The 25,144-nt window shown below is 27.8% G+C and overlaps 2 protein-coding genes across 2 annotated transcripts; both read left to right on the forward strand.

Annotated features, from left to right (window-relative positions):
* The first annotated feature begins 149 nt into the window (after nucleotides 1–149).
* Nucleotides 150–1,245, forward strand: LOC145188811 (mitochondrial inner membrane protein Mpv17-like). Its single transcript, XM_080065300.2, has 2 exons — nucleotides 150–328; nucleotides 548–1,245. Exons 1-2 carry the CDS (start codon nucleotides 250–252, stop codon nucleotides 1,021–1,023), a joined length of 555 nt encoding a protein of 184 aa, XP_079921426.2. The 5' UTR covers nucleotides 150–249; the 3' UTR covers nucleotides 1,024–1,245.
* Nucleotides 1,246–4,240: 2,995 nt separating this feature from the next.
* LOC145188753 (dyslexia-associated protein KIAA0319-like protein) lies at nucleotides 4,241–24,858 on the forward strand. The gene is made up of 25 exons (XM_090087244.1): nucleotides 4,241–4,908; nucleotides 5,155–5,191; nucleotides 6,051–6,454; nucleotides 6,684–6,931; nucleotides 7,074–7,128; nucleotides 7,344–7,406; nucleotides 7,527–7,625; nucleotides 7,989–8,086; nucleotides 10,979–11,072; nucleotides 11,444–11,536; nucleotides 11,663–11,804; nucleotides 13,587–13,651; nucleotides 13,757–13,857; nucleotides 14,107–14,163; nucleotides 14,247–14,411; nucleotides 14,722–14,813; nucleotides 15,322–15,470; nucleotides 15,587–15,738; nucleotides 15,842–15,980; nucleotides 16,234–16,304; nucleotides 20,339–20,570; nucleotides 20,709–20,831; nucleotides 21,579–21,669; nucleotides 24,323–24,417; nucleotides 24,546–24,858. Exons 1-25 carry the CDS (start codon nucleotides 4,371–4,373, stop codon nucleotides 24,704–24,706), a joined length of 3,564 nt encoding a protein of 1,187 aa, XP_089943370.1. The 5' UTR covers nucleotides 4,241–4,370; the 3' UTR covers nucleotides 24,707–24,858.
* Nucleotides 24,859–25,144: the final 286 nt, after the last annotated feature.

The raw sequence follows: 25,144 nt of genomic DNA on the forward strand, positions 1-25,144 counted from the left end.
GTGCATATTTATTTTGAATGTAAATTTGTGTTCCTAAAATTATTCTATTATTCTAAAAAGTATTCTATTCCATATTACTCTAAAATAAAAAAAGGTGTTTCCGTTTATTTCTACAATTTTTTTGTTGACTAAATAAAAAGTAGAGATAGCAGCAAAATAGTCAAAAGAATCGATAGCATTTTTCTATTTTCTTTTAGTCACTGGTTAAATTAACTTTTTAAACAATGATCCTGAATTATTAATGACCTAATGGTGGCTTCGTATATGATTAAAAGTTACCTTTTTCATTTCGTCAAAAGACCATGGACAACTAACATGATAACAACCGGTATGACGTAATTCTGTGTTCTATTTTCTTTTTAATATTTATGAATCTTTAACGATGCCTTTTCGAAGTGGAAAATTTCCCAAGTTCCAGCTAGAAAAAGCTCAAATTAAAAGTTCTTTGATGATAAATCTGAAACAAACAGCTGTTAAATTTGCGTATTTGAATGAGACGGTGATAATTCTGAACAGTGGCATAGGATAGTTTAAAAATTTCTTATAGGGGTTACATATATACTCGGAGATTTCGTCTCTCAAAAAGTCATAGAAAAGAAACCATACGATGTCAAGAGAGCAGCGAAATTATTTGGAATAGGAACGTTTGTTGTTGCGCCGATTATGTTTAGCTGGTTAAAAGGTCTCGATAGGATTGTAAAAACTACAACATTCGTTGCGGTTTTAAAAAAAGTCTCAATTGACCAGTTAATGTTTTCACCGTTCATAATATCAGTAATGTTTACGATTACAAATTTTACTGACGGTAAATCTGTAAATCAGTTGATTGAGAGATTTGAAAAAGATTATTATTCAACACTAATAAATTCCTATCGATTTTGGCCGTTTGTCCAAATTGTCAATTTTATGTTCGTCCCTGCATTTTACAGAATCCTTGTGGTACGTTTTGCTGCGCTCTTTTGGAATACGTATATCAGTTTCGTTTTGTTCAGTGATAAAAATTTAGAAGACTTTCATCTTTAAAACCAGGGAACTTATCAATCTTCTATTGCTTCACTGCTTCAATGATGATTGGTTGTGCGCTATTACTATTTAATCTTAAAAACGAAAACTTTTTTGCATGATGACCAATCAACTATCTATCATTCTAATTTAAAAATAGTTCATTTATCATGTTTTTATATATATATATATGTATATGTGTGTGTGTTTTTTAAGTTTTAATTCGCTAGAAATATAATTTAAAAGTTGACGTAAAGTATGAAACTGTTATCTTACTTCTTTTTTTGAATTTTTATTAAAATTTATTAAGTTTTTTTGGTTAGTTAAGGATTGTAGTTATACGTTTTATAAAAATTAAATGCGTAATAGAATTATAAATACAAAAACGTTTCAATTATGTATGTGTTAAAATATGAAGAATTTTTTAGCTTATTATTAAAGTTATATAAAATAATAATAATTATAGTTATGATAATAGAAATGAAAGTAATAATGATAATAATAGAAATAATAATAATGATGGTAAGGATCATCATGATGATAATTAAAACAAATTTGCTACTTAACATTGAAAAATACTTTCAATAAAAAATTTTTCACGAAAATAATAAACAGCTCTCCATGAATAATTGTTTTTTAAATTTAAAGTGTCATTTTTTTTCTTAATATTCAGGTCTTTATTTCTGTGAATATGACTTTTAGATACTATAAAAAATATGATAAAATATTTGATTTATAAATTATAAATAAAAACAATGTAACTCTTTGTAATTTTATATTTATATAGGTACAGTCAGAACAGAATTTAATTGTACAGAGTCATTTCGAGTTTAATTCTGCTAAAATTAGTTTTTTAACATGTGCAATTTTTAAAACAACTTGAACAAGACAAATTTTAAAATATTATGAAAATCCCTTGTTTATAATTTTTGATCAGAAATAAATTTGGTTTTTATAACATTTTTGCTATTGTTCTTGGATAAGCGTGCAGAGAAATTTTAATTGTAACAAAATGTTTTGTTGATAGTTTGTAATAAAAATGTTTTTCATAGTTTGTACTTATCAAACATTCATTTTATTACGTTTTATTTCCACTAAATTTCCACATATTTACGTTTTATTTCCACTAAATTTCCACATATTTACGTTTTATTTCCACTAAATTTCCACATATTTACGTTTTATTTCCACTAAATTTCCACATATTTACGTTTTATTTCCACTAACTTTGTACGAAATATTTTCCTAGAAATTAATTATTTTGCAGAAAAAATTTCTGAAAGTGAAAATTAACCTTAAGGAAAACAAGCAATCTTTGTAGCTCCAGGTGGTAAATGTAAGCATAAACCCCTTATAAAAAGTTTGTGGCCATTTGTAAAATTTTCCTTTTTTTTTTTCTTACTTTTTCAATATAAAAAAAACGACATTTTTAAATTTTCGTTAATTGAATTCTACATTATTTCTTTAAAATACATCTAACTGCAAATATAATATATAATAAATTGAATAAAATGATCATTTATAAAAAATGTAATTTTAATCACTATTGTGATACGCTAATTTGGTTCAAAAAATGTATTTGGCGCAGCTTGTATTCAGTTTAACATTAAAAATCAAAAATGTTCATTAAAGTAATAAATATTCTATACCTTGTTAAATTTCCTTCTATTCCATGTTATTTCGATGAAGGACTCGAGGTCATTTAGGTTACTAATTAGTTTTTTAGAATTTATTAATCCAAGTGATCCCACAGGTCGGTCTTTTGTCGTACTAAAGCTCACTGCTTTTTGAAATAGAGGATTCTTAAAAAGTATTTTTTTTAAAACTAAAGCAGTTGACTCAATAAATTACAGTGAAAGAAATTCTAAAAGCGTTCTGCAGGGTTAAAAATTAGTCAAAAATGCTCATGTTTCTCATTCTCTAAGAAAAATAAATTCTAATAGAAGCCGGGTGCTAACATTTTATGCCTCACCCGGCACTGCATTCATTTATCTTAGAGAATGTGGAAGACAGTACAATTAAACCTTCTAATTAAACCAATAAAAACAACATCAAGACAGAAATGATCTTGATTTCCAGTTTCACTTCAAACATTAACATGTTCACTGATCATATTTCCTTGCTTGGAGTTGTACTATCTTCTGATTATTTCGTGCATATGCAAATAAAATATACTGAAAAATATTTCATCAAATCGATTGTTTTATTTTTCATGTTCTTTGCAAAAAGATAAGTAACGAAAAAAACCAAAAATATAGCATCACATTAAATTTCTATAAAAATATAGCATCACATTAAATTTCTATAAAAATATTAAAAAATATTAATAATGTGTTTTCATTTTATTATTTGATTCAGAAAAACCAAGAAAATTTTAACTTAATCAGAGAAACTTATACAACACTGGTAATGTCTACAAAAATATGAAATTAGGTTATTGCAAATTTATCTTAAAAAAAAAAATAAGAGGACTTTAAATTATGGTTATTTAATCATGAACGTAGATCTATGGAAGGTGGGGGATATAAAGATCTGTTCCGCTTTCTTAGACAGGGGGGGAGGGGGTATAATAAATCTGGACTCCCCTTTTAAGTGTTGCGTATTATTTAATACCATGAAATATTCAATTATAATATGAAAATTTTTTTTAAACAGCTTTTCATTTTAACTCTAATAATATAATTGTAAGTTGTTTTACTTAAGAATAAAAATCATTGCGAATGTTTTTGGGACTGCACTTGGGTGGAGAAAGTCCCTTTTCTTTATACTTTCTAAGTGGGAAACCCGCTATTTACAGTAGATTTACATATACTTTAATTTAACAACCAGCTCAAACATCTTTATATTCAAATACTAAAGCACTATATGCCAGGTTTATAAGTGTATCAAATTAACTAACATGGTATTTACACAAAGTTAAGGCCGTTTCAATCTAATTTTATATCGTATTTATTTTACTATTTATTAATTATTTAATCTTACATTTGTTTCTAAAGAAAGATGATCTTAAATAGAAAAAGATAAAAATCAAACGAGAGGTTACTGAGCCCTTTCAAGCAAGCTGCGTTCTCAGCATCTTTTAGTGCCGTATTGAATTGATATAACATTTGAGCATAATATAATAAAAAGAAATTAAATGATGATACATTCTATATAATAAGTAAAAATTAAAAATCAATTTTCTTTTTTATGTATAGATTTTTAACAAAATCATTTTTCTTTGTTGATCTATTAACCCCATTTAAAGACTAGACCTAGCATTCTAAAAAGGATATTTTAAGCCGCAACAAATATGGCGATTTTCAGAACATTAATGAATGTTCTGTAGAACAATTTAACTACTGCTTTAAGCTTTTTTAACATTAAATATGGAGTTTATAGAGACACTTTTATATAATAAAACTGTTATAAAAGGACTTAGGCAGAATTCATTCAAATGCAAAATGCAAGAACAATTTACGGGAATTTGCTCAAAGATGATGCGAGCTTTTGTTATTTTTCTAATACTATCATCACATATTACAATAACTTCAGGACACAATAAACCACCAGATGATGCAGATGATTCTGAAACAGAAGAATCTTTATCCAAAAAAGACTATAAGATTTGTAAAACTGGTTTAAAGTTGCCAGGTTATAGTTTAAAAGGTGGTACGAAAGCTGGCGAATATATAAACTTAGGTTCTGTAAATTTGTTTGATGAATGCATTGATTTATGCTGTCAAGAATCTGACTGTGAGATAGCAGTTATGTTAACTCATAAAGAACAGCAAAAGTGTTTTAAAGTAGTTTGTTTTGATCCAGACAATGAATCATGTCAACCAGTGCACGCAACAAAACAAAAGGAAAAGTATCACCCATATTTATTTTTGCGTGGAGAAGGCAAACAAGTCTCACAAAAAGAAGGTATAATATCTTTTGAAAAAAATGTAACTATTACTATTGCTATCTTTAAACTGTTTACTAATAATGATTATTATTGTTAGGCATAAACTGTGTTCAAAAGTTATTATAAATAAATTGTAATGTTTATTTTATACTAATATTGTTTATATATTACTATTAATAATTACTATAAGTCATGTTGTTTTTGTTTATGAGTTATACATTCACCTTGGGTCTAATCAATTGTTATAATCAAAAAATTTTTAGTCCAACAACCATCAAAGCAGGAATTAGTTTTAGACAGGTAAAATCACTTTTTTATATGATTGTACAAAAGTTTTTTTAAAAAGATAAAGTTAGTATTTACAGTGCTTCCCAGTTATGTTATTACATTTTATTTTTGAGAATGCTCTATAAATATTTAATTGGATAACATACAGGCATGTTTGAATGGCTGTTATCCAATTAATAGTTGAAGAAAATGGTTGAAGAAAAGTCATATTTTACTACAAAATCTAGAGCAGATTTATTATAATGCAATAATTCCAGGTTGGGGAAGAAGATGCCTTTTCCATCAGAATGATTTTTTCGATGAAACAAATTTTTTAACTTATACTCTTTTTTAGAAAAGTGCTAATTGCCTTTTACTCACCAATTGACTTCCAAGGGGCTTTCTCTTTGTTAGAGAAGCAGAGTCTGACTTTCTTCTAAGATTATTGTTTTTAGCTGTGTTTGGATTTTCAAGACAATGTTTTAGTATTGTAAAACATTGTCCTTTAAGTCAAAGTAGAATTCAAATGTTTTTGCTTTTATTCAGTTTTCTAGTCAGAGGGATATTTTCTTGCTTAAAATGGTCAACTGTTTTCTTTTTACTATTCTTTTAATTCTTTAGATATTGTAATAGCTCTGAAGTTTTACTTTTTGTCATTAAACCAGTTTTGATCTTGTTCAATCATTTAACCAAATCAAACTTAAAATAACTTGAAAAGTTAACTTACTTCTATCTCTAAATATTAAAAAATACATGTAAATCTATATACTTGTACTTTTATATTTTCATTTATTTATGACTATTACAATGAGCTTTTATTTTTTAACAAATTTTTTCAAATGTTTATATTTTTATTGGCTAAGCTTACTAGTTAATAAAATAATATCTTTAGACCGAAATCTGTGTGTCACTCTTACACAGGATCAGTGTGCAAAACTCACTTAGATCCTTCAAAGATGTACATTTATTCAGATGATAGTAATGAGACCAACCTTGAAAACCATTTACGTGCACCAATCAAAAAAATTAGTAAAACAATTTCAGACAAATGTCAAAGCATTGCTTTACAAGCCATTTGCTATAGAATATACCCACAGTGTACTGATACGCAAAATCCAAAGCCTATCAGGATATGTGAAGATGAGTGCAGCAGAATTTCCAATGGTAAATGTGTAGATGAATTTACTGCAACAAATATGTTATCTTATTTACAACGCATTATTCCAAATTGTCATCATGAAGACGGTGATCCCAAGGAGATTTTAGACACAGGAGATTGTATTAAGCTTAGTGAAGGTTTATTTGACTTTAAATTTTATTATTTTTTTAAAATTCTTTTGTGACAAGCAATAGATCTATAAAAGTTGGGAAACATTAAAAAAGGAGTTTTAATGTTTCATTAACTCAATTTAAAATTGCTGAAATTTTTATTAAAAATAAAAGTTTTAATTTTTGTTAGTTTCTAATTTTTACAGAATTTAAAAATAAAGTTTTTTGATCTAATGTTAGTTTTTTATTTTGTTAGCACCTTATGAATCACTATTATATAATACCAATAACCTGGTATTTCCTTCAAAAGAAAATTTAATTCCACCTCAAAGCTTTTATGCAGCAAATGAAACAGACATCCAAATATCAACACTATCAGCTCTATCAAATATTTCATCCCTTACATCTGTAACACCTGTAATAGTTCAAAATGTTCCTTCAATAAACAGCAGTAGCTTATCAAGTGACAAAAGTATCCTTCCAAGTGCAAAAACAAACATAAAAGTAAAGTTTGTGAATAGTTTTAATGTTTTTTCAATTCTTCTTGTTATAAAAAAAAAACAACTAAAAACAAAAAAACATTAAAATTTATAACTTTTATTGTATTCAGCCAATTTTTATTTACTTTTTTTTTATTTTTCCAAAGAGTTTTACACCCACCATTGTAAATGTAACAGAAAAAGATCAAACTAATTTTCAAGGTATTTTTTTTAAATAGTTTTACACAAAGTAAATTGAAACTCATTAAAACTGTAAATTGTTAAAAGAAAATGAGTAAATATTTCAATGTTCACTGAATTTATTTTGCTTCAATGTTCATTGAATTTATTTTGTAGAGGTTTTTTAATTTGTATAAATAAGTATTATAAGTAGCTATTTAAAAATATTTTTTGTGAAAAAAATTTGGTTTCTATAGAAACAGTTTTCACAGGAATAAAACCAGCTGTTGTTACGCCGCCAGCAATCCTTCCTGTTTCTAGTAAGTTATAAATTATTTTTTTAGCTATTTGTTACCTCAAATAAACTTACCTATTTTTTGAAAAACTTTTAAAAGTTTGAGAGGAAAAAAGTCTAAAACTATTAATACATTATATATTAGCTGAAGAAATACGAGTTTCAGCTGGTGATAATACTGAAATCGTGCTTCCATTGGAAGAGGTTAATTTGTATGCAAGCACTTGGCCAAAAGAAAAACAAGGTTTTTTTAAATTTTAATTTTAAAGAATTTTAAGTTTTTCTCATTTTATACCTTTAAAGTGATAAGTTACCATAGAAATACATTTGGTTAGTAAACTTTGTTCTATTAAACTTCTATTATATTTCTAATGCTTTTTTTTTTTTTTTTTTTTATCTGAAGCATCCTTTTTTTTTTTTTTTTTTTTTTTTTTATCTAAAGCATCCTTTTTTTTAAAAAAGTAAAAAGAAAAAAGAAAAAGGATGCTTGATGATCAACTGATTAAAAAACCTTTGTTTGCAATGAAACAAGTGTTCATAAAAATACTTCAGAAATAATTTTTTAAACATTTTAACATTCTTAATATTCCATTTATCTTTACTACAGATGGCGAATACTCTTACAAATGGTCAGAAGTATCTGCACCTCCTTTTAGTCATGGTTATATTGAAGGGAAGAACAGAAAAAATGTCAAGCTATCAAAGGTGAATATTTTCAACTAAATGTTATATATAGTTCAATATGCTATAAATTTCATTGATATAATATAAATAAATGAGGGGGCTTTTTTTTAACTTTGTAGTTTTCATCAAATTGTTCAGGATTTTGAACTTATGTAAAAATTTATATAGAATAAGTATATTAGAGTAAAAGTAGTTGATAAAAAATGAGTTTTTTTCTTTTGTAAAATGTTTTGATATCCAGTATTAGTTAAAATATAGAATATTTAAAATATTTATGTAAATATGCAATATTAGTTAAAATTTGCTTAGATTTCCTAAATTTAAAAATTGTTCATTTTTCATATTATTTTCACTACCCTAAATCTTGTAATGCTACTAAAAATAATTCTTGAAAAGATGAAGGCTTTCTCTACTTTATTTTTTTAAATATTTGAGTGTTGAAACAGCAAACCTCTAAACTCTTTGTTCAAATAGACCAAATGATCTAAAATTTGTATAATCAGCCAAGAAACAACAATTATCATATTTTATTAAAATGCTGTAAATATTTTTTAAATTTTATTTTGTTATATCAGTATCTTGCTAAAATTTAGTGTGATCCTTTTTTTCCTCTAGATGTTGGTCAATTACTAATTTTAGCTTTTCCATAAAAATTATTTTGTATACTTTAATGGATTATAGATGTTTAATGGAGTACTTGTTTAAATGAGCAGATCTATAAAGCATGCTAAGATATCTTTTCAAAATTTAATTAGTTTATTTGAAGACTTTAAGATGGATTGTCTCAAAGGCTACATCAGTTTGTTTTTTAAAACCCAGCCTCTGAAATTATTGGTCAGTTCAAAATTTAGCTGCTCCACATTTGCTACATGTTAAGGTTTACACTTAATTTTTTTACATTTTTAAATATAAAATGAAGTTTTTAATTGTAAAACAAGCAATAACTTAAATGCCATTACAAATATATATGAAATCTAATTTCAGATTAAAATGATAAAATCTCATAATTAAAGTTGATAATATATTACAGCCATTTGCTATAGCCACTTTTTAGCCATAATTTGTTAAATATTTATATTTTTTGTAATTATACACCTTAAAATAGATTAAATGGAACACAAAACTGGCAAAAACAATGGGAATGTAAGTTTACAGAGAATTTACTTATGCATTTTTGTGAAATTGATCAGCTAATTTCTATAGCCACACTTGTAATTTCAATGGGTATATAATAAAATATTCAATTTGCTGAATATTTTGTGTGTTTTAATAGTCAGTTGAACCTGTAGCACATTCAACAACCTGGAAAATTCTCTTAGACACACTTCTAATTAGGTTCTTTTGAATGTCCATTTCAAAGTTCTTTCAGGCTTCCAAAATTGAGAGTTTTAGTTCAACAATTCTACTGTATTGTTTTTTGTCAACATTGTACAATTATTCCTCAGATTCGTTCCATGGTATTTAGATGCTGGATTTATGGGCTGGCCACTTCAATAATCAGTTTTTGGGCTGTTAAACCAATTATTTGTAGTCAAGCTAAAAATCAAAGTGTAGTCATAACTACTTTGTGCTGTTATCTTGCTAGAACATGATTTTTTTGTGATGATAATTCACTTTGAATGGAAGCAAATAGTCGTTCAGAATTCTGATGTAATCTAAAGAGTTCATCTTACAAAATATGACTGCCAAAGTAAGTTTGCTTGTCATACAAAATCTAAGCAATACCATTATAGATCCTCCCCTAAAGTTATGGGTGGAAAAGTATTCTGGCTCCTTTTGCAGATCTCTCCAATGTAAACCCATTAGGACATCCAAACTAAAATTCTTGTCATCTGAAAGTTCAGAAATCACCTGCAGAAAATAAATAAAATTGTTAGATGTTACATAAAACTCAACCAGTTTTATTTGCTCAATATTTTAAAAATAACAAAGATTTTACTGTACCCCATTAATGTTCCATGTTTGGTTTTGCAAATGTTAAATGTCTCTCTTTGTGCATGGGAGATTTGGAGCTTTAGTCATTCTTAATCAAATTATACTGGAATAATCAAATAATATTGTGTAAAGTGTGTAAAGCTACAAACTGTTTCCTTACAAACCAGTAAGTTAGAGTTGATCTTTGATATGAAGTCTCACAATACTCTGCTTATCTCTTCGATATGAAGCTAGTTTCACAATACTCTGCTTATCTCTGGTTGTTAACTTTGATTTCTTCAGTTTTTGTTTGTTGTAGCATAATTTTTTGGATCCTTTAAGTAATTTCTTACCACCATATTGGATCTACTGAGCCTACATGCAATTTCTCTGATTACCACTTCTTGTCTGTAGGCTTCAATCATTCCTTTCTCCTTTTGATCCAATGCACTTTCTTTTGGCATTATAAAGCAATTTACTTGAATTTATCTACTTAAAGTTAGCTGACTAAACAAACATATCATGTGGAGAAAGAATGTTCAAAATGTTGAAAACTTATGTATTTGTCATGTTTAATAAAAGTACTGAAAAAAACACCATATGCTCAACCAATACAAGCAAACAACAATTGTTCCATACATTATTTGCGGTCCAAACATTGCAAAGTATGCAAAAATGAGGAGCAGCTATAAGATTGTTTTGTGTAACAATGTATTATCTATATGATAAATTCATACAAAATTACACTATAAAGTTTTAAAGTGAATTTTAAAAAAGTTATATTAAAACAAACTTTGGTTACAATGAGTTAACATTAAATTAAGAATAAATAATAATAAATTAAGAATGAACTAAAATAGTATTTTATATAAATTATTAAGTTATAAAATATAAACTGTTTTAAGCTTTTTTTTTTTTTTTTGAATAGATAATTTAAGATAAAATGATAATTATTAACAGTTTAAAAAGTATACCAATTAGTAATCTGATTTTTTTAAGTTGAATGTTGCTGGTGTGTATACATTCCAGTTGGATGTGTTAAGCTCAGACAACAGACATGGCGTTGGTTATATTAATGTTACAGTTAAAGAAGGTATTTTCTTCTCATTTTAAGTTTTTTTTTTTTTTTAAAAAGAACTTTAAGAACATATTTATAAAAGTTAAAAAAATTTTCTAATAAGTACATTAAATTTTTTTCCATAAATCTCATTACAATTTTTCATTTAACCATTGGCTAATTCATTCAGTTTAATGATTGATTAAATGCCTCTTTTGAATTCTTTTGAAAAAAAGGTTTTTCAAAGTAACCAATAAAAACATCAGAAATGCTGCAAATTTTTGTGTCAAGTGCAAAAGTTAATGACTTGTCACTTTACTATCAATGTTATTATTTGAATTATTATTTTTATTAGTTGTTGTAAAGGTTCTAAAAAGTTAAAATCTGTTTTAATATTTTTCTATCAGCTCCACGTGTTAATCGACCACCAAGGGCAGAAATTTATCCTAAAGAGCAAACAATCACATTACCTATAAATACTGTAGTTCTTGATGGCTCAAGTATGGCTTCTTTTTAGAAAAATTTAATCTCCCACTGATATGTGAAAATTTTTGTTGCAAATATTTTTGTTCATTTTTTTGCTTTCTTTTTGTTTTATTATAGAAAGTATTTTTTGTTATTTGTAGAAAGTACAGATGATGTGAACATTGTTTCATACAAATGGGAATTAACAAAAGGTCCTCTCAATGATAACAATGTGTTTGACTCCACATCTGATACTAAGATATTGCAGTTAAAAAACTTGCTAGCAGGCATTTATGTTTTTCGGTTAGTGTTTAGTAAAATTTATTCAAAAAGTTATCTGAGATTTGCTACATAAAATTTTACAATACACACACACTGTTCTATAAACGCCCAATTAATTTTGAATTTTCAATATGTTTTGGGATTAATTAAAAATATCCACAAAAATTTTTATTACCATTAAAAAGAAAAAGTCTTGTTATAAAATTAAAATTCATCAGAAGGAATCTTACTTAAGAGTACAATGATTTTATAGCTTGTTTTGCCTGTCTGATTAAATTTGAAAGAACTTTTGCATAAAAGAATTGTAATGAACCATTGTTTAATAATTCTTTTCATTTTACAAAACAATCTGGTTATTAATTTTTTAGCTGTCTTATTTCTATAGAGGTTCAGTTTTGGTAAAAATTTCAGGACTTTATGTCAATTTTAGTAAGTGATTAACAGTGATTACTGAAAATGCCTGGTGAAAAAGGATAAAATTTTAGCCTTTCATAAAGAAAAACTCTTAAATCAGGAAATTTCCAGGAGACTCAAGTGCATTTTATGAGACATTTCTTAAAAAATCCCTGTAAACCAAAGCAAAAGAAGCTCTCTATTCAAGAGAGAATTATAAGATTGGTATCAAATTCAACTAAATCTTTGTCCCAAGTTATATCAGAAATACCCCACAAAGTATTGACCATAAAGAGAAACAATTAGACAGGCTATTCATGCAAGTCTAAACACTGTTTGAACAAAAATGAATAAGGCACCAAATCTGTAACATATTGACAAAGAAAACTGCTTGAAATTTTTGCAAGAAAATATGGCTCACATTTGGAATAGACTACTTTGATAATATGAAATTTATTAAATTATAATATTTATTAAGATGAAAAATATTTTCTAATTTTGATAAAAATATTTTAGGTAATTTTTTTAGATGAAAAGAAGTTGGGATTAAATTGTCCTTATGGATTGAATAGATATGGGCCTGATTTGAAAAAAGAACTACAATATTTTTCAACCAGATATTTTGTAGAAGGTTCGTTAATGGTCTGACTTGGCTTCTATGCAGCTGTAAAGCTTAATTTAGTTTTCTATTAAATTTAAATCTTATATTAGAATACGCTTTGCTGTAAAAAGTTTGTTTTCCAACAAGACAATACTAGAATCCATGTTAATTTGGAGATGATAGCATGTTTTAATCTAAAAATATTGATTTGATGTTGTGGCCAGCACAAAATCCAAATTTGATTTCAGTGGAAAATGTGAGGCATTGTTTTGAAATAAATTTATGCAAATAATAAGCAGCATAAAAAATTTATGCAAATAATAAGTAGTATAATAGCGTAGGTGCCCTAAAAGTTCTCTGTGTTGGAAAAAAATGGAAACTGAAAAACTTAATTAGAAGTATCCCAATAAAAATTTCATTGAAAAAGTAACAAAAGTATAAGAACAAAAAACATTAAATTTTTATACTTTTTTTGTGTTGTAATTTATAATTGGTGTCTTGAAATGAGACACCAATTTCTTGATTTTTCTCGAATTTATTGTTAATTTCCAATTATCTATAATATTACTATCCTCATTCTAGTGTGATATTTCTCTTATGTAATACACCAAGTATTTTCGAATTTTGAATAAAATTTGGTATGAATTTTAACTAAAATTTCGATTTACCTATAGAACTGAGTTTTATTTGAACATTTTTTATTAAGTATATTGATTTAAGAGATTTTTTAAAATAATTGTGTTTGATGTTTTAATATTATTTTTATTAGTATGAAATTAATATTTACTAACATTTTAAATAATACTCAGGCTAACAGTGACAGATTCTGATGGAGAAACTGATAGTACTGAATCTACTATCACTGTTAACAAAGGTAATTTACAATCCCAACAATGCTTCTTGTTTTTGTTGAAGAATAAAGTAGAAGGAAGAATATTTAGATTATCAATAAATAGAAATAGTTCACTCTTTATTATAGAACACAACTATCCACCAAAAGCAAATGCTGGCTCTGATGTTATTATTCAACTGCCTAACAATTCTGTGGTGCTCCATGGAGGCAAAAGTTCAGATGATAAGGTTGAAATACAATATTTTACTAATTTTTCCATGCAATTTTTTTTATACTTTACTACAATTTATCATATTTTATTATAGTTTTTGGTTCTAATTTTAAATTTTTTAACCTGTTATTTTGATATTTATAGTTTGAGTTTAAATTTTTTAACCTGTTATTTTGATATTTATAGTTTGAGTTTAAATTTTTTAACCTGTTATTTTTATAGTTTGAGTTATTTAAATAAAACATTGTTAAAGAGTATTTTTTAGTCGATTCTCACTTTTGAGTGGAGAAAAACTCCAGAGAGTCCAACATGTGATATGCAAGTAGGACTTTTTTTTTAAGAAATTGTAATTCTGGTTTTTATTTTGATTGCTGAAAAGGTTCTACTACATAGATCATTCTTTAGGGTTCAGACAAAGAATCACTTCATGTTTCTCGCTTAACAATTGGAACTTATGTATTTGTTCTAAAAGTAACAGATGCAGAAGGTTTGTCCGATGAAGCTCAAGTCAAAGTTATTGTGCTACCAGAACATAATACAAATCCTGTTGCTGTGGCAGGAGACAATTTGGTAATAAAATTTTCCATATTTTACAAACAAATATTTTGATCAGATTTTTTGCTTATAAAATTATCAAAATAGTTATGCATGAACTATTTTTTGGCTACAAAACCTTTTTATAAAACTTTTTTATTTCAACTTAAATCAGGAAATCAGTGTCCACAGCTTATATGAAAATATTTTGATATATTTGGTTTGATAATTATTCTTTATTTAGTTTGTTATTACTTAAACAGTTGATTAATATTTTCTGATTAATATAGTTAAACTTAATACAGAAATTTTTTTGTCAGCAACAAGAATTTTTTTTGTACCATAGGAGCTTATCTACCCAGATGACTCAACAACATTAGATGGCTCATTCAGTAAAGACAACTCAAAGATTGAATCTTATCATTGGGAAGTTCTGAGGTTTCATTTTGGATTCTCAATCTTTTATTTTTCATTTTTTGGTTTTTTAAAAAAATCATAAAAAATAGCATATTTTGTCTTATGATAAGTAATCTGCTGCATAACATGCAGTTGATTGTAATTTTTTATCTATTTAATATTTTGCTAGTTAGTAAAAATGGTGGGATTATCCAAGATATTGTGGCTGTATTATTTGTGCATGTGTTTTTTTTGCATTGTAGTTTTTGTTGCATTTTACTAATTTTGTTTTAATTTTTGCTTCTATTACTGGGTTGATGTCACTAGATGTACAAAAATTGTTTTGTGTGTGAAAAAAGATCTTTTTTTTTTTTTTCTTAAAATCTTCATTATTAAAAAAAGTGCAATGGTAAATGATATAGTGCAAAGTGATAATAATAATTTATTTTTTTTAAAAAAATGTTTGTAAAACACCTTTAAGATATAGAAATTAATAATTTATCAAATACAAAATCAAATGAAACAATGGTTCACTTTTTTTTTTTGCCAGTGGTCCATCACAACCTAAACTTGTGAATGCTGATAAACCTAAAGTCCTCGTTGCAGATTTGAAACCTGGTACTTATATCATGCAATTGACAGTTACTGATGACAAAAATTTGAAAGGAGTAGACACTGTAAAAATACACGTTAAAAAAGGTATTTGTCTTGTTTTTACAAAACCTTGATTTGGTGCTTAAAGTTTAGGTTTTGAAAAATTCCTTTACTAAAATTCATTCATTTAAAAATTTTCATTTTTAATTTTTATATTAAAGATCACAATGAACCACCTGTTGCTAATGCTGGTGAAGATCAAGTTATTTATCTACCAGAGCGCTCAGTTGTTTTGGATGGATCTAGATCACAAGATGATGAAATCATTGTTAGTTTTCAATGGATTCGAGCTGGCTTGAGTCCTGCAGCTGGTGTATGCTCTTAATCCATTATGCTATTTTTAAATATTTGTTATTTCATATATATTATTAAATATATGATTTTTTTATATGAATATCATTTTTTTTGCTTTTCAGGATGTTCTTAATGGCAGTGATAAAAAACCAGTGCTCTTTCTTACTAATTTGGTAATAGGAAGATATCTTTTTGATCTCATTGTAACTGATAATAAAGGTTTAACTGGAAAGGACTCTGTCGTAGTTGTGGTCAATGAAGGTTTCATTTTAAATTTCTATTTTTAAACTTAGAAAATTAGAAATACTTTTGCTGTTTAAATTTATATACTAATTAAAAATATTGGTCTAATAAATGTAATATTGGCATAATAAACTGCATACCTTACAGTATAATATTTTTTTAAATAAATATTTGCCTATTTTGTGTTATTTTGGAATATTCTCTAAGAGTAATGAATTAATTTTACATGAAAAAGTAATTTTTTAAATTTGCTTTTTCTTTTTGCTTGAAGACCCGAAAAGTGATGGTCTTGTAGAAATGTATCTTGATGCTGATGTGAATTCATTCATGGAAGAAAATAAGGTTTTATTTAATATTTTTTCTAAAAGTTTTTATTTAAATAAAAGATGTTTCTATTTGAAAAGTTTATTTATATACATATGTGTATATATATATATATATATATATATATATATATATATATATATATATATATATATATATATATATATATGTATATATATATATATATATATATATATATATATATATATATATATATATATATATACACACACACACACACACACACACACACACACACACACACACACACACACACACACACACACACACACACACACACACACACACATACACATAGATAGGAATAGTCGCCATGATAAAATATAAACTGTTATTTTATATATGATGTAAATAACTCTTTATTAAAATGATATATTTACCAAGTTTTTATGTTTCAGATGACAGAATTGAATAGACATTAAAACAAAAAAAAAAAATTTTTTGATGATTGCAGTGTGATTTAATATTTAGTTGAGATCCTGCTTGGATTTTTCAATGCTAGAAACCTTTTAAGCATGCTAGAAGTCAATTCTAGAATATCATCTTGAGGATCTTCTTGCCATGTTTCATGTATTAATCTTAAATATTCTTTTTTTGACAATGGCTTCTTATTCTTTTTGCAAAGTTTCCAATCTAATATGGCCCAGAGGCATGGCTATCTAGAAATACAGGCCTTGACAACGCGCCGAAACTTTTTTTGACTGGAGGCCGAGTGAAGCGCTAATAAATAGAGTGGATGTGGACAAGAAAAGCAAATTAAGTATATTATTAATTAGATCTAGGAGTCTTATAAGTAAAATTATACAATAAAGTTCTAAGGTTAATAAAATATTATAAAGTTGTAACATAAAGAATTAAAATTTAAATAGACTGAATGTCATGACAGTTTTATAACTTTTTGTCTTGACTCCTTGGAGCATCTTGGAGATTTAATAATTGCTAAATTTTTTAGAAATATGTTTGCTAAAATGCGGCAGTGTCTTTCATCAATACCAAATTGAAACTTTTCCGATACAGATAAAAATTGTTTCATCAAAAATGATTGACAAAATTCTTCTGATAACTGCTCAAACAAAATAAAACAAAAAATGCACCACTGAACAATGTTATCAAAGGGAATAACAAGACCACCTCTATTCAGGTCATCAATATAGGCACCACATTTTATATAATAAAATTTTGTATCAGTATAATCATAACCATTTTTTCTTTGAACGTAACCAGCGATATATTCAATTGAAAGCAATGATTCTACTTGAACTTTATCTTCTAATTCTGGTAAGTTATCAAAAACCTCACATTCCTGCTCATTTAAACGTCGAAAACAATTATTACAGGAATGACCATTAAAACAATCATCAAAACACTGCATTTCTAATTGGAGAGAAAGTTTTGCATGTTGGATTCTAACTTTTTCTATGACAGACTGAGCAGTAATAAAATAGGTTCCTCCAGAACCCTGCCTAAGCTTGCTGAAAGCTTTCTCCAATGGATCGGTTGTGAACCACCCCAGGATAACATAGTCATTTCCACAATCCAAAAGATACCTTGCCATGTTAGCTAAGCCCCTACATACATGAGAAATAGATTTAGAAGTATCTTTTGAAAGCTGCTTAACACGTTTAGGGCCTGACTTTTTCATTCTTTCAACCATATCTGCTACATCCAATAAGAATAACAGACTTTTATCTGTGTGTGATCTTATAACTGCACGGTCCTCATCTTTATAACGAATATCTGCTCCAACACCTTTCACATTACAAATTTTCCCAAACTTCACAAATATAGAAATAAACTTGATGGTGCCAATAACATCATTCTTTTTAATGGATGGATGATTTTTTAATGCTGCTATTGTTTCATCACAGAAAACTCGCAAACAAGTACTAACTTTCTGCCTCTCAATTGGTTTTGGTGAGATGGAAATATCATTCAATTTGCTAAGCTTTAAAAGATTGCCAGACTCTAACTCATAAAGATTCTTTAAATCAGCCCATTTTGCTATATGTTTATTACCATCAAACTCAAAAACTAATTCTCCGTTTTCTTCAGTTAACCAATTATTACGAACACACTTCATAACATGAACAAAATCAAATAACAAAAATGTGTGCTCGTCATCTCCGCACCAATGTTTTCCTTCAATTTTATTCATCATTTTGAAAAATCTTTGATTTACTCTATTTCCATCAGCAATAACCGATAACAATTTTGCATTGGGTTGATTGTTAATCATTTCAATAATTGGTTTGCATTGATTAAAAAGAAAATCAGAATCTAAGCAACTGATTGGAATCATTTTTATAAGAAACTTTGGTCCACCAAATAAACATTTTACCATTATAGCCAACATAGTTTTGGCAAGGACACCGGGTTGATCAGCAGAATACCCAAACAATGTACCTCCATGATAAGTTAATATAGATTTGATATAAACTTCATCAACCAACAATACACATTTACGCTGTGTATCTTCAATACTCATCAAAACATTTTTTAAAAATTCCATACTATCTTGTGATCCAACTTTTGAAGTGATTCTTGTCAAAGTTCTAATACTTGGTAATTTATAGTCATTGGAAATACTGTACAGTGACCTGGATATTGCAAAATATTCAAATGCTCTAATAATTATATCAGCAGAGTAAGTAAATTCACCAGTTTTCTTTTGAGACATACACTCCATATGTTCGAGTAATATATTTTTTTTATGGCAAATATCTTCGTTTTTTAAGTATCAAATAATCTCATCGAAGACAGACCAATACTTACAATAAGATGATGACTTACTTGATAGAAGAATAGGAATACTGCAAGATGATCCAAGGTGAAACGAAGTCAATGTTAAATCCCTATTAATAATAACCAAAAACTTTGCAATACCACATATAAATTCTTTTGACTGAACGTAAACATCATCATTATTATCATTTATGTTGTATACAATAAGATCATTATTCTGCAAAAGTCTCTCCTTGATGTTATCAAATCGAAAAAGATCATATTCTCTAAAACTATCTAGTTCATCTGTTGTATTTCTTAAACAAAAATAATTAAATATCGTGGAAATCCAGCCATATTCAATCGGCCTCCAGTCTAAAAAAGTTTCGGCGCGTTGTCAAGGCCTGTATTTCTAGATAGCCATGCCCAGAGGTATTCAATAAGGTTTGTATCAGGTGACTGACTTGGTCATGGAAGTTTTTTGAGTAACAAGGTGCTCCATCTTCCATAAATAAGGAGTCATGTTTAATCATCCTTACACTTGAGAATATTGAAAGGAGTCCTTCCTGCAATATGGAAACATATTTAGCTGAATTGATATTACCTTGGTACTTCTCTAGCTCTAACTGACCATGTTATAGGTCTCACTATCATTTCACATTCCCAATCATTTTCGCAATTGATATTGACTGGACAAAAAAGTGGCTTCTTTCTTGCAGCTCTACCATAGTGACTTATGAAGATGCCTGATACCTTCTATTTTGGAGCTGACACCAGCTTGTGTTGCTATGTCTGTGGCCTTGAAATGTGGATTATCTTTGACATTTCTATTAATAAGACGCAAAGTTCTGTTAGAAGGCCCTTAACAACCTGGATATATATATATATATATATATATATATATATATATATATATATATATATATATATATATATATATATATATATATATATATATATATATATATATATATATATATATATATATTATGCAAGTACTGGAAGTATTAACATAATTTCTACAATACTATATATATATATATATATATATATATATATATATATATATATATATATATATATATATATATATATATATATATATATATATATATATATATATATATATATATATATATATATATATATATATATAATTTACTTAATGTGGTGTACATTTGCTTTGGTGTTTTTCTTTTCTGTCTTGTGATTATTTGTTAAAGTTATTAAATTGTAAGAGTAGTTATCAACCATTTTTAATAGCTAATCATATAAGTTTGAAAATAATTGTGCCCTTCGGTGTTTTTTAGAAACAACTTCTTCGTCAAATTTCTGTCATTCTTGAAGTCGGTGAAGAACACGTGCACATTGAAGAACTACACAGTGTTGGTTATGGACACGAGATCATGCTTTTAATTTACGTGAATGATCCTAAATTAGAGCGCATTATGGATGGGAAGTATGTTTCAGACATTTTCAAACTTAAAGTTGGATTCGGTGGAAAACTTTATGATTACAAAATGGAAAGAGTAGAGCCTTATAGTAAGTTTGCACGGTTTCACTTCTGTATTATGAAAAGTTTAACTAATTTTATTTATCGGAACGAACCACTTGTTTTTTTTAATAAGAAATCTGAAAATACAGTAGGTTTTTACTGATTTCTTTTTTCTGAAACGTTAGTCTGTCGCAACACATGTTCTGGACACGGTTATTGCGACAAATCGACTAAGCAATGCATCTGCGATAGCTTCTGGACTCCCAACATACTCAAATCTCATTTTGGAGAGAAAGAAAGTAACTGTGGTGAGCAAGTTTTACTCTTAATCCTTTTATTAGGATATTTATTTTATTTTTTAGCTTCGGCTCAATTTAGAATTCAATTGCCAATTTAAAACCGCGCAAATTTGAGGCTAATATTTTTTATGTTGCAGTTGCGTAAATAGTTTGATTATCAAATTTGAGGCACTGATCTCAAAATAGTAATTGGATTATAAAATAATGATAGTTTGGCCCACCAAAATTGAGGGCTGAAGTGAAAATATATAAAAATCGCAAATGAATTATGTTTTGAGTTTTGTATTTAAGTACCAAAAAAAGTTGACATTTTATATTAAATACAATTGCTCACATAATTGCTGTGTTAACACACTCATATAATTGCTCTAGTTAACACACCATTGAGCACTCTTGATTAAAGAAGTTGTTGTTAAGAGTATTAAAAACTGTTAGCAAAACATACATGCATAAATCCATACATGCATGCGTACATGCGTACATGCGTACGTACGTACGTATACGTATATACCGTAAATACATACGTACGTACGGTCATACATACACACATACATACACACATACATAAAACTGTATATGATTATGGATCGTAAAATTTCCAATCACAAAATATTATAATATCAAGTTAATGTTTTGAGATCAGTGATTTGAGTTTTCTTTTGTATGACAAAACTTGTTTCTTTTCATTTTCATTGTCAATTTACATATTTTATTGGTTTTTGCTATTAAATGAAGTGTTTTGTATTTTTATTTTAGAATGGAGTGTTCTATATTTATCAGTTGCTGTTTTTGCCATCTTTCTCTTCTTCATCGCTGTTGCTTGGGCGGTATGTTTTATGTTTGCAAGGTAGGATCCGTTTAAATGAAAACCACGTGTTCAAATATCATTTATTAGCATATTGTTTAACTACGAATATGCTTAATAAATCTTCAGCGATTTTTTAGAAGTCGCGTCTATAAAGTTTTTTATAATTACGAAAAGCGCGTTTTAAATTGAGTTTCGAAAATCCTGCTTTTGTAAGTAAACTTTGAAGGTTTAGAAAAATTATAATCCGTGGATTATCGAAATTATAATCTTGTGATCTGAATATCGCGTGCATAACATTATAACCTAATTTAATAACTAGTAATTTAATAACTTGTTTCACTGTGAACAATTTTTTTGTTTATAACTTCTTACGTCGAAGAATTCTACTCATTTTAATGGTTCGATCTCTCTGCATATAAAGTAATCATCATTTTTCACAATTTACCACCTAACCCTCCCTTATCATCTATAAAACCTCAAATCTCAACTTTAAACACTGCGGAGGAAATATTTCAGCTACCTTTTCCATCGTTTGTTTTCGTGCCACTTGACTTTATAAGTCCTTTGAGGAGGCATTATTTTCAGATTGCAACATTTTAAACTTACGTGAGGTTAACCCAAACCGATCGCTTATTTGATCGTTGCGAACCGCAAATATATGAAGACACTTTTTTGTTAACGATGCGGTTACGCGAAGCCAGCTATTTATAATTTCTTCAAAAGTCAGCTGATATCGCTGTATTAATGCGTGCTAATATGCTTGTTTTAATGGGCTTGATATGATATTAAGGTGTTCCACTGATATTAAGGAACGTCCAGTGGTGTGATATCAACTAGCTAATGCTTTCATACTGTTCTTTTCGTTTTTCGGATGTGAACAAAATTTTTGTTTGTTTTCGCATCCCTTTTAATTTCTCAAAATACGTCACGAGTTTTACATCTCATAATTTTCCGTTCTTTTGATAATCATTTTCATATGAAAACTTTACATGATGAACACATGTATTTTACAAAAGTATTATATTTTACTCCGCCTCTGTTTCCCTGCCTTCCTAGCCCCTCACCTTTTTCTTTTTCCTACAAGGTAGCTTCTTATTTTACCGTTTTTGATGATGTTTTTACAAGGACTTGATAAACAAGATTAATATTTTTCACAACAATAAAACGCGTTAATGAACATTTTACAAAGTGAAGACTTCCGAATGTCAAACATCGTTTGGATTTTTAGGGAGTTTCAGGTAATACTTTGAAAAATATTTTTTTCCGTTCCTTTTTAATCATAGATAAACAATTCATAAGAAGATTTTGAAAAAAGTTGAGGATATCCTCTGAGCCAATTTTTAAGCGTTTCGCGTATCAAAATGGGGTAAATCTAATTACATTGAAAAGTCGGGTAGTAAAGCCTATTGTTATGTAAAAAAAAAAATTTGATGAAGTCATGAAAATAGGATTAACCTCGCGTTTTTTTCTGTTCGTATCCTTTATCGCTAATCTGTTATTGCGATAGAAATCATAAATCCAAAGAGAAGTCTGGTGACTTGTTTTTTTTTGAAATCATGCAATCATATTTTATCATCTCATACGAAGCTCGAGAATGGAAAAAGCCGAATTATTTGAATGTCTAACACTTTAAGGTCGATATATTTATATGCAAAATCAACCTGTTGATATAAAAAACTATTTCTAAATGTACACTTTAATGTTTAATAAAAATCTTGCCTGAAACATTTTATACTATTCACATATCAAGTTAGAAAAAAGAGTCAGCTCTTTTACTGCGCATTTATCTGCCGTTTCAATTTGTTGTTAAATTTTTGCAGATGATATAGTTCAATTTTTTTTCTCGTGTTATTTGTCCTTATAAGCAGAAACATTCTTCTGAAACAAGTTAGCAAAATGTAGTTGCGCGCAGCGACCCATTTGAGCAATTAATTTGCTACTTTCTTTAAGCTGCCACTTTTTAAAAAAGTTGTTCTGTTGACGTAAATAAGCCCAGTTTGTTTGATCTATTTTTAAGTTGTTTTTTTTTGAGTTTCAAGTAAACATCACGTGTTTGGGTCAGTGAAAACCCTTTCGTATTTCTTTGTTCGAAATTGTCTCCGAGGAGCTCGCTTACTGGCGTCTATTCTTTTCTGACATTCTGGTTTTTTTTTTTAAAGAATTTATCTATACAAATTCTGTTTAAAGTTCTGTCAAAATAAATGTGAACAAGTCAACAAGTTGTGATGATGCAACATCAACGGGAAAAAAATTTGTTTATAAAGAAATGAAATATATTTCCCCGTCGATGTTGCATCAACAGCTGGATTTTTCTCAGTTGATTTTTTCTTTTGCTTAGAATCTAGCTGTTCCAACTTTAAATTTTGAAGTAAAATTCTATTTGAATCGACTCTGTTTATTCTCTCAGAAATTTCTCTCCTGTCTCAAAATAAAAAAATTTAAACCATTGAACCTTGAAGATCACGTTTGACGTCACACAGTTGACAACTTCGCTAGGTGCTTCGATCGTTTGCGCAGCCCCTGATTGATCTGTAGATTATACTTTTGAATGTTATGCGTATCGTATAAAACACTTATCTTGTTTCTAATATTTGTACTGCAGATTATTGTTGGTTTGTGTTCTTTTGTGACGTTCTCACGGATAGGACTGTTTTCATTGAATAGTTGTATTAAGTTTAAAATTTGCATTTAGACGCCAACGCAATAAAAGGAGAACTCGATATCGGGCTCTACGCACGCACGATCCTGATATTAAGGAAGATATTCTTCTTGTACCTAATGGAAAAGGTCACTTTAAAATTATTTACAGATGTAATGACGTCAATTTACTTATCTTTTTTTAACTATTTTTTTCACACCTGAATTACGAACGTCTTTCCAAATGTTTTTGTTTTAAAGTCAAATTTTATGATCAGGTAAATATTCTGCACAAAGTTTAACATTCACTGAAACTGATGATGACTCAGATGAAGAGACGACGGTTTTTGATAAAAAACGCCTAATTAACGGACACACTCCTATCTCGAATGGTGTCGCAAACGGCAAGGTTCCAAAGCAAAGAGATCACGCATTGTAGTTAGTCGACAATCGAGCGGAGCTTGTCTGGAATTAATTTTTATGGAACTATGTATTTTATATTTTTTAGCCTTAATGCAGTTTCGTTATTTTGTTAATTATGATAAATATTAAAAAAACTGCATTGTTTTCTGAAATATCAACGTTGTTTACTGCGGTTTTTCTTTCGAATGTTCTGTGAACCTTGAAATTAAATTCGCTAAGGCAGCGGGAAGGGGGGCGGGGTAGGGATTGTATTATAGTATTGTGCGTGAGAATTTTGCTGCTGGTTTTCTACGCCTCAAGTTTTTGCATTTTTAATTGATTTCAAAATTGATACATCTTTCTCGAGATGTTTTCTGTTTTGTTTTTTGTTTGTTTTTTTTTGTTTGTTTTTTTTTTTCCGTTTATGTTTATTTTATTTAAGTGGTAATATATTTATATATAAATATTTTTTGTA

Source organism: Hydra viridissima, unplaced genomic scaffold, assembly GCF_058129835.1.
Source record: "Hydra viridissima isolate aposymbiotic clone 2 unplaced genomic scaffold, HvirCarnegie_v1 scaffold_5, whole genome shotgun sequence".
NCBI lineage: Eukaryota > Metazoa > Cnidaria > Hydrozoa > Anthoathecata > Hydridae > Hydra > Hydra viridissima.